Here is an 11,373-nt window from a genome sequence, read left to right on the forward strand (position 1 = left end):
TTACTTTTCTCGATTATTGTATTATTTTCTTATTTTCAATATTTTTATTTGTGAGGTGGCCAGAGTCATTGGGAGTTGGATGGCATATCAACTTAAAATACTAATCATAGTAGCCCTTGGCCACCTGGGCAATTGTATAAATAAAAATTCATGTTTCCGTTAATGTCTGCAGTATGTCAGTAACATTGTATACACTTTTATGTTCTTTAACCTTTTGTATGGTTTAACTTCCATTATGGCAAATGGATTATATTGTCTAATCAATACTGAATAAGCAAATAATTCAATTATCTTCTCTAAAAAAATCCATTAGAATAACTGAAAACCAGGAGTTTTTAGAGTAATAAATTAAACAAAAATGTTTGTCTTCTCTTCTGACATTTGTTTTACCTAGTTAAACTGTGCTGCTGGAACGTCCATATCTGAATTCTTTTACATCAAAGCTATTACCAATTAAATTAATCATCTAAAATTCCTTATAGAGTAATAATATATGCAAATCATTAATTACTGGATTCTTTTTTGTTGTTTACAAGTATAAACATGCCACAGCCTACTTACCAAGGCCAATCATATTATTAACACAGAAAAAACATGGCAAAGATTCCTTAAGAGATGAAGAAAGGCAAGTAACAAACACAGAAAGGTTTGTTTAAAAAAAACAAAAAGCTATTTTAGGTTTAAAAACAACTTCTACCCATGAGCTGTCAGACTCCTAAATACAATCTCTCAGTAGTGGGTTTCAAATCCCGGCGCTACCAGTCCACTATCGGTAGCGTGCGAGCACACGGTGCTTCTGCGCATGCACAGAGCATTTTTGATGATGTCTGGCTGGGTGGGCGGAGCTTCCCGGTGCCAGCGCTACCATTTCGCCCGAACTGGAGCAAACCGGTAGAAACCCACCACTGCAATCACTCCACATACATATGGAAACATATGACCAGTTTTTCCCCCCACCCAATTACTTGTATAAGGATTACTCTCTATACTATTCATGTTGTCTTGTATTTTCTGTTATGGATTGCACCAGTAGAGGCTAAACCAATTTCGTTGTATACATGATGTACAATGACAATAAAGGCTATTATTATTATTATAAACCTGTTCAAGCTGGACTCTTTCTCCCTACATAGTAAATTACAGTATCACCAGCTGTCCTATGGGAAGATCATAAGCCTGTTTTAAGTAACACATATTGCATTTTTATTTACAACAGTTTGTATTGCTTGTAAGGTATGCTCCCATGAAACTTAAGATGCAATATTTGTGATCAATAATAAACAAGTAACATTAGAGTGCCGCTGTTTACTAATATTTCAGAAATACCTTGAAATCAACGAGTCCTATACCCCTAATGTGAGCAAACTGAGGAAAGATTCTATATGCATTAACCTTTTTTTCTAACCGAGAACAGACTAACTAAATGAAGTCCATCCAAACTCCTTCTCTTCCTTCTACTTTTCTCCCCAAACTCACCATGCTGTCCCAACGGCCTCCGCCTCCACCACCGCCGCCTCCTCCTCACGTGCGCTCCCCACACCCAGCTCATAAATCCTCAAAGCGGGATCTTGCCGGTGCTCAAGAGCCAATTCCCTAACCAGCGCCGGGTTTCTCCTGCCCGGCTCACGCCTTTCGAGCCTACAAAGGTCACGTCAGGACCCAGCTCCATTAGGACCCCGTGTAGGTTGTCCCCGGATCCGCCTGAATAGAAAACAAACCCATCTCCCCGTTGCAGGCTCAACCGGTTTGTTCTGCCCACTGCGCTAGAGGCGAATTTGCCTCACGGAGAATTCCCTCAAGAGAAAAGCAAAATAAATTTGCTCGCAAAGGCCCATTTCCTAAACTGGCTTTTCAACAGGCGCAGACTTGGAAACTCCGCAGCTTTTTGGAATTTAAAAGCGCGAACGACTACAACGATGGGGGAGGGGGGGAGAGGGAGGCTTTGTCACGTGACATTCGAGGTCACCAAAGTCGCTCTTCGTAGCTGACGGCGGGGGTTGCGGGGGGGGGGGGGGAGAAACAAACCGGGTGAAATGAGGACGCGTTTCGCTGAGGTTTCAGCGCGCGTACGTTACAACACAGACAGCAGAATAAATGGGCAGCTGATAAAAAAACAATCGTAAAAACAGTAATGGGTGAGACAGGAACCAAGATACAGATGTTAAGAACCCACGAAGAAGACGATAGCCCGGCTGTCAGCCGCCTCAAAGCACGACAAGGGGCTCCTGCCTGTGCCTAAAGCGGGTGGGCGTGGGCGGGCGGGCGCGCAAGCGTTATTTTGAACCAACCACCGTCTTAACGTAAAAACGGCATGAACCCGGAAGTTCTGGCTGGCGTGTCTCGTGCAGTAGAGGAGCGCGAGGGAGGCGTGCTAGTGCGCCTCGGAGTCTCGCGCGAGTTTCGGAGTCGGGAGGCGGTTCCGTACGATACGTGGGCAGCCCGTCCCCTCGGCTCCTTCAGCAGCCGTTATTATTTAGCCGCCTGCGGAAGAGCGAAATCGGGAGGAAGAAAGAAGACGGGGTGGCCCTTTTGATCTATGAGAAACGGGAAAAAAAGCAAAGTCTGTGGTGGTATTATGAGGAATGTGCTGACGAAATCTCGTATGTTTTGTTGTACAGGTAGTCCTCGACTGACAACAGTTCCTTTAGTGACTGCTCGAGGTTGCAACATCACTGAAAAAAGTGACTTTAAGATGGGTGAAATTCACTTACCTTCCCTACCGGTTTGCCAAAGTGCCTTATGCGCATGCGCAGAGGCTTAAAATGTCAAGTGACGTCCACATGGGTGGGCAGAGCTTCCTGCAGCCGCCGCTACCGGTTCACCCGAGCCAGATAGAACTAGCTGGATTTCACCCCTGCTTTACGGCCATTCTTCACACTTACAGCTGTTTCAGCATCACCACAGTCACGTGATCAAAATTTGAATATCTGGGAACTGACTGATTCATATTTATAACTGCTGCAGTGTCCTAGGACCATGTGATCACCTTTTGTCATCTTCTGACAAAGTCAATGGGGAAGGCAGATTCACTTAAAAATTGTGTTATTAAGCAAAACACTGCAGTGCTAATTTAGTAAGTGTGGCAAGAAAGGTTGTAAAATGGGGCAAAATTCGCTAAGCAACTGTCTCACTTAGCAGCATAAGTTTTAGGCTCGATTGTGGTCATAAGTCAAGGACTACTTGTATTTTGGGCATCCTGTTATACATTGCCTGATGATGTGTAATGATAATTTTTACATTTGCTTCTTATTAATCATTCCTTAGAAAACATTCTTTGTGGAGTTTAGCCACTCAGTGGGGAATTTATCACCAAATAATTGATTTTATATGTTTAATTTTTACCCACTGAAGAACTTAACATTTGTGAATCCATCTACAAATAAAGCTACTTTGCCTCCTGATCATTTTGCTGACAGTTTTTCTTTGATATTTTGAACATAAATCAAGGTTGGAATTAACGGTATAAAAGTTGCTTATGGAACGAAGCAAATTTTGAGAGTTCACATTGTTGCCTCCAAATTCAGACATTCTGTGTTTGGGGTGGAGCTGATAAGAACTTGAACCCGGAATTTGAGAGAGGGGCTTTTTGCTTTGCCTGAATTACTTGATTTGTACTTCTGGGTGGGCAGAGAAGGCTATGCAAAGATAAAAGGCTTCAATGTTACACCAGTGGTGAAATCCTCTCCGGTTTGCCACCAGTTCGCTGCCCGCGCATGTGTGGTGCGTCCCAAATGCACACTGCACACGCATGCACAGTGCATACATGCACAGTATGCACCAAACACACGCTGCGTGTGGAAAAAGGCTTGGGAAGGTAAGTAGAACAGCGAGGGGGGGGAACAGCTGTGCCGTGCGATTTAGATTCACTAGAGTGCAGTATTGCAGGCTAATTCTTCTGCCGACTGTCAGCAGTTCGGCAGTTTGATTCTCACCAGCTCAAGGTTGACTCAGACTTCCATACTTCCAAGGTCAGTAAAATGAGGACCCAGATTGTTGGGGGCAATATGCTGACTCTATAAACTGCTTAGAGAAGGCTGTAAAGCACTTTGAAGTGGTATATAAGTGCTATTGCTAGTATTAAAAATGTACATAAAAACAAATTGTGGAAATAATCACACCTATGTGTGGAATGGGCAGCTCAGCGGTCAAGATGCTGGGCTTGTTGGCTGGAAAGCTGACACCCTGAGGTCTATGAGACCTCCCATCCTAGCCCCAGCTTCTGTCAACCTAGTAATTGGAAAGCATGCAAATGCAAGTAGATAGATACCACTTCGGTGGGAAGGTAACAGCACTTTGATGTGATGCTGGCCACATGACTGCGGAAATGTCTTCAGACAGCACTGGCTCAATGGCTTTAAACAGAAATGAGCACCACGCCCTTATAATTGGCAAGGACTTGCAGAGTAAAATCCGCAGACTGCTTTACCTTTCTCTTATGTGTGGAATAAATTTATTTTAGTACTGTCATTTAATTTATAAAATGTTTGTTTCTAGGTACAGTTACTTTAATGAATATACTGCGGCTATGCAATGTTTTGTATTGCCTAAAGCGTCCAATTTCACCCCCACCCATGAAGCAAGTCATCATTTTGCCCTGTACCAGGGAAAGGGTGGGGTTAAAGTGGAATAAATCAATAAAATATAGCATAAAGGAGTACAGGTAGTCTCTTAGTGGCCATAATAGGGATCAGCAATTCAATTAAGTGAAGCGGTTGTTAAGTGAGACTGTGATTCTGCCTCTGATCTTATTTCAGCTTTCCTTTATTATACAGATTTGCAGAGTTCATAAATGTGATGTTTGCTTACAAATTTACATTTCATCACTGTTATAACTATGAACGGTTGCTAAACAGGCAGTCGCTAAATAAGATTATCTGTATGTATAATTTTTCATAGCAGAATAATGCCTATTATCTGCCTTCTGGTAAAACTTGTGATTGTGGTGAATGCAGATGTGAAAAATATATCACACTAACTGTCCCCTTATAGGAAATAAGTAAATTGCTGAAGGAATGAACTTTGCCAACTTAAAGCTATGGGGGAAATGATAAAATTATGCATTAAAAATCGGAAATGTTTAAGTAAAATGACTTCATTCACTGCTAGTTATATATTTGAGGTGGAAATAAGAAAAAATAATAACAGATCCTTTATATCCAGCTGCACAGTTTAGGTTTTTTTCTTATACTTACTATATCATCTGTTTGTAAAATAGTGTCCTCTTCCATCTATCCTACTCTATCAGAGATTTGGAGTATTTTACAATTGATGGATGGGATCTTTTCTTCTCAAATTCATCTTTTTTCAAAAAGGTGTTGGGAAAGGATATATGGTATTGCAAATGAGAATATATAAGATCTATATGAATATTTGCAAAGATATGCATGCATTCAGAAAATATGAAAAGTAATAAATACTTTTTTCCATAATTCCATAATTCAATGCAGTGGTGAAATCCTCCACGGTTTGCCACCAGTTCGTTGCCCGCGCATGCGGGGTGCATGCATGCATGCGCAGTGCGGACCAAACATACATGCACACATGTACTATGCACCAAACACACTGCACATGTGCGCATGCACAGTGCACTCCAAACACATGCTGCGCACACAGTGTGCACCAAATTTCACATGGAAAAAGGCTTAAGAAGGTAAGTAGAACAACAGGGGGTACAGCTGTGCCATGTGATTTAGATTCGCTAGAAAGCAGGATCTAAATCGCGCGGAACAGCTGATTGTCAGAAATACTGGTTCGAACGAACCAGTAGCTTTAATTACTACCGGTTCATCCAAACTGGTAGCATTTCACCCCGATTCAATGCTTTTGTAAGGTTCTCAAACGTATACAGCATCATTGGTGAGTAGTAACATGTAATTTTAAAAGAACCTTTTCTTAATTACTCATTTATGGGTTACTACTTCAGAGGAGTACTTATTCTATAGTTACAGTTTTGTCTTATGAACTAGTTGCTTTTCCAGAAAAAATGCCTGATTTCACTTTTAATAATTTGCTAGTAAGATATACTGAAACAAGCAATTTAGGAAGGAATATAATTGCAACAAAAGAGCCATATGTTAACATGAACTAAGTAGTCAAGATTTTAATTTATTTCACATTTTTTTTGTGTGAAAAATTTTAGCTCAATGGTATAGTCATGTTTCTACGAAATACATCACTAGCTACAAACACAATACCCTATGATGTTTTGTCAGCAATAGATCCCATTGAGTACAGTGCAGATCAGCCAATACAATTCAGTTGCAATTGCAATATAAATAAAATATGAAATCTTTAGTACATTGAACCCTTAGGACTACATTATAACACCTTGCTTTTTGTGATAAAAAATACAATCACTGTACTTGTTTCTCAGTATATATTTTGTAATCAATGTTTACTTTATGGAACTAGCAAGGATGTTGCTCAGCTTTGTTATCATAATGTACTGATTTTCATAATGAAATTCTTCATGTTCAGTAAAATCCTTTTATGACTTTTAAAGATACTCATAGTGTACATCCCATGAAGTAATACTGTTGTCATTATAACTATCAGAATCTGACTAATCACAACATGTTTGTTGTGCACGTCTCTAAAGGATAATGAGTAATTTTATATAAACATGTATTTTCATTTGCAAGAAAATAAAGAATTATGGAAGACAGCAATATAAATGGAATGTGAATTATATGTCTTCATACCTGGAGACAACGCAATTAAAATGATGATTCTAATAAGCAAAACAAGTATAAACAGGAGCATATGTACAAGAATTTCACTGCAAGTCCCAAAGGTCAAAAATCAAATCTGAAAATCAATCATAACTTCAAAGAAAATTAAAGCAATGAACAAATTAATTTCAATATGGTTTGAGAGTCAGGAAAAAGCTAACAACATGACAGCAATATTCTTCAATGGCTCTACAAAAATGTCCCAGATACAAACTGAGCAGTAAATGGAAACCTATAGGATATATTGACAGGAATGTACTGTTTTGTTCCACTGGTCTGCAAAAACTTCAAACAATTTAACCACTATGCTTATAACCTGTATTCATATTTATGTGATCCGTGTATTTTATTTTTGTAATGCGTCTTTGTTATATCCAGATGAATGTATAAAAAGCTTTGAATCAGAATGGGGAAGGGCAGATGCTAGGATGAATATCAGTGCATTAACTTAAAGGAATATTTTTTCCCCATGGTTTTTTTTTTTTTTTTTTTTTTTGATTTATATGCCGCCCTTCTCCGGAGACTCAGGGCGGCTTACAATGCGTTAAGCAATGGTGAAAATCCTTTTAATGCAAGATTCGAAGTTGGAATTGAAATATTATGAATGTATTATTTTTCCACCATAGTTTTTAAAGTGAAACTAGCTCATTAATTAAAGCACCAGATTTCAGGAGTCATTCAAACCTGTAACATCTAAAATGTCAGCTTTTTACTTTTACCTGTACTGGCTTTCAATTCCACAATAATGCTGGAGTACCTGCATATATGCATAATGTATTATATTTTCCAAAACCCTTTTGAAAATACCCAGATGGGACCCCTTTATGCTTTTGCTGCCTTGGAAACATGCATTTGCCACTTCCAGCAGAGGACACAATTGCTGCCTAATAACAGAGTTAAATAAACTGAAGTGGTAAACCAACATGTGAATTATGAAGCTCTTCTCTTACTGATGGGAGTTGTGCAGTGTCCCATAGATGCTCATTATATATTGTTTATACCTAATAGTAAAAATCTGTCATTGCTTCAGTAGCATTATCTGGAAGTAATGTTGTGTGATCATAGAATAAAACTGTTGAGGATTTTTGTTGTTTGTACTTATTAGTCATGATATGTCTTTGAGAGACCTATTTAAATGACTGTTTGCTCTGGTCGAAATAGAAGAAACCTTGAAGATTTCTTGATGCATGCTGATTATGGGAAGACAAGGTTGTTAATTCTGAAAGAAAAATCAAGCCTGCTGCAAATTTGTTGACTTCAGCAATTACACCAGTGATGAAATGGCTCAGGTTTTCATGTACGATGTTTAGAATGTGAGGATAACATAAAAAAAAGTATTCTGCACTTTGAACTATGTCCTGATGTTCCTTAAGATGAATCTAAAGTAAGCCTAAGGTAAAAACACCGAGTATCTGTGCTCTACATATAAGGCACAGCATTTATATAGAGAGAACAGATATAAGAAGCTGATTTAAGTTTTCACTGGCATTTAACAGAATTATTTTTTTTAAATAAACTCTGATTTTAAAAATATTTAAATTATTAAAAATATTTTTCTAACTATCATCTCAGCGGTTTAGTTCTGTGTACTACTATACATGGAACATAGAAAAAATGATTGAATTATGAAATATTCCCATGAATTAGGACTCCATAAAAGATAGTATTTGAACAGCTCTTCTATTAAACATAGGCATAAGAGAATGAAAATAATTTTAAAAGTTAACATATAGAACACACAAAACTAGTAGTTAATTGAAGTTACCATAGTATATTATTTAAAAATGAAGCTAATATCACCCATCTAGTTTTTCAGTCCTGGGTTCATCAGCCCTGTTAAATGAACAAAACTTCGAATAAAAAGATAATCAAGTCAATTGTTTGAACAAAGGTTTTCAAACAACTGGGACTTTAAAAAAATAGATGAAATGTGGAATATAGAAGTGACTGATGTATTAGGGGTGGGAGATGTCTAATAAGAGTTGTTGATGGCAAATTACTAGTGTACTGACCATTACAATTCTGGAGGTAACTCAGTAGGTCAAGAGATAGATAGAGATCTCACAGGTTATTAAGTACTTTTTTAAACTGGCTGATAGGTTAGGTTACCTGAAGGAATGTCTAATATTAGCAATGTGTGTGTAGTCCAATGGGATCACTAACTGCATGAATTGGCACTTGCAATTAAGTATGCTTTTAAAGTGGCACATCTGCACATAGCAAAAGATGTGATTTCTTATGCTACAATTGTTGCTTCACATAGATCTTTCTTGAATACAAGTCCTCTGGTAGCCCAACACTCCTTTATAGGTATTAAATATATATTAAGCCCAACATTTCAGAATCATAAACCATAGCTTGGGCTAAGACCACTGGGATATGTGACTGGGATTTTGTGGTGCTGGTGGTAGTGGTTTAAGCTATCATTTTAATTGAGCTTTTGAGTTGGAACCTCAAATTGGAAGAGAGGCATGGCAACACTATTACCATTTATTAAGCCTCTTGGCTTACATTACTCAACACATAAATACTATACTGTAGTAGGGTTATGTAGAAATGCAGATTGAAAAGATAGTTTGACGGTTTAAGTGGACAAGTAGCATTATCAGAAATAAGTTAAACTCTCCTGTGCTTCATTGTACTTTACTGTACATTGCTTCTTTAAAATATTTTTAATAGGTGTTCCTAGCAGGTGCTACTTTGGCCTTACTGCTAATAGACCAATGTTAGCAGAACAATCATGTGACCTGAAGTTTAACCATTATCCAAGCAGTATATCTCTTCTCCATTGTTAGATCTATCTCAAATGACATCCAGAGCCCTTTGGATTATGGAAGACTAGCACAAATTAATAATAATTCAAATCAGTCTTAAACTTTAATTTATCAGTGAAAATTTTGCATAAAATTTCTGTGTAACTTTAAGATTATAAAATCAATTGGTTTTAATTTTTCAGTTAACGTTTTGTAACATATGCTACATAAGCATTCCAATCATTTCAAAATGTATAGGCTCTAAAAGCTCATTTCCTCAAATAAGGCTTATTAAATAACTTTGCTGATTAATTTGCAAAATCAATTTATGTATTAAATATTAATGCAACAAAAATTGGAATAATTTTGAAATGAAGAAAAACCTCCACATTTTTAAAAAAGTAATCCAACCAATTAATTCATAGACAATTCAATCCCATTCAAATGTATCATGAAGGGAAAAAATGAAAAGTTATGCTGGATCAGACTAAAAGACCACTTGAACTCTAGCCCAGTATCTTATTGTTTACAGTTGCTAATGGTATAAGAAGGATAGGAGAAAAGGATAATAGAAAATAATTTATATAGTCTCTAATAGATATAATATAGCCACTTTGATTAATAGCACTGATTTTCTGAAATTCTTCTGCCATTTTTAGAGGCCTCCTTCCCCCATATATATATATGCCATTTTTAGAGGCCTCCTTCCCCCATATATATATATATATATATATATATATATATATATATATATATATATATATATATATATATATATATATGAATCTGACCTAAGCTGAGGTTCTGGTAAAAGCAAAGTGCAAAACAAATAGTATTTTTGATGGCCTAGCAGCTGTACCTTTGTTAGTTAATCATTCATACTAAAAGAGAAAAATCACTAAATAAAAAAAAAAAGATGCCTTTGAACTATCCTGGAGAAAACAGTTGAAAATATCTTGAACTATGAGAAAATTCAGTACTAGAATTAATAAAATCAGCCTGCTCAGCAGAAGTACCAATAATTAAGCTACAGCTTAAATATTTTGGATGCATCATGTGAAGGCATGAATCATCAGAGATGATTCTGATGCTTAGAAAAACTGGATGCAATTGGAAAAGAACCAACAAAAGTGGAAGGTGGCTAGATGTTACTACTTAAGCAATTTAAAATATATAAATGAAAGGAAAAAATATGGCCTTCCCTAAGAATTGAAACACTTATATGTTGGAAAACAGCCCTATTTCTGAAAATCCATATATTTGTAATATTAGAACTGCAATGGATAACATCAATTCTTTGGAAAAGAGACACATATAATAACACGTAGGTCAGTATTACATTTCTTTATAAATAATGTTTTTAGCGCTGCAAAAATGCTAAATAACTGAAACAGACATTTCAGCATTGATATATCATTTCTGTTTTCACTATTAGGTTGTCATGTGAATTCAGTTATTGGAACTCTCAAATGTATTTTTCCCAAAGAATAATTCTTTGGAGCTGGAGTCCACAAAGAGTCTCCAAGAGTCTCAGGAGGTTATCATGATATAGTGGAGTGGGTGTGGCTGAAATTTTCAGCTTGATTTGGCTGGGATTGTTGAAAAAAAAATACATGAACAAAGTCCAGCAGATTTAATTCACCGTTCTTACTGCCGATTTTAAAATATAGCACTTAAGTGCATCTTCATTCTAAGAAAATTTATTCACAGCTACTACGGTACTAAGATCAGCTAATTGATCAACCCAGGTGGGATGAGTCATTTCAGAGCCTGAGAAAATTTCATTAACAGGATGATGTCTAAAATTAAAATACCTATTGTTCTTTTCCATTTTCCAAATTATTAAGAAACGGTAAAATCTCTGCAAAACTATACTTGAAACACAAAGT

At 37.0% G+C, this 11,373-nt stretch overlaps 1 protein-coding gene across 2 annotated transcripts in view; it reads right to left on the reverse strand.

Moving 5' to 3' along the window:
- TMEM161B (transmembrane protein 161B) overlaps positions 1-2,234 on the reverse strand; it is a 51,824-nt gene extending 49,590 nt beyond the window's left edge. The window contains exon 1 of one of the 2 annotated variants that reach the window (XM_034441251.3): positions 1,477-2,234. In XM_034441251.3, the coding sequence (XP_034297142.1) occupies positions 1,477-1,479 (3 nt within the window). In that variant the 5' untranslated portion in view covers positions 1,480-2,234. The remainder of the gene's footprint in view (positions 1-1,476) is intronic. The other variant, XM_034441250.3, reaches the window with a different exon arrangement.
- Positions 2,235-11,373: the final 9,139 nt, after the last annotated feature.

This window comes from Pantherophis guttatus, chromosome 2, assembly GCF_059756535.1.
Source record: "Pantherophis guttatus breed Tessera chromosome 2, ASM5975653v1, whole genome shotgun sequence".
NCBI classification, from domain to species: Eukaryota; Metazoa; Chordata; class Lepidosauria; order Squamata; family Colubridae; genus Pantherophis; species Pantherophis guttatus.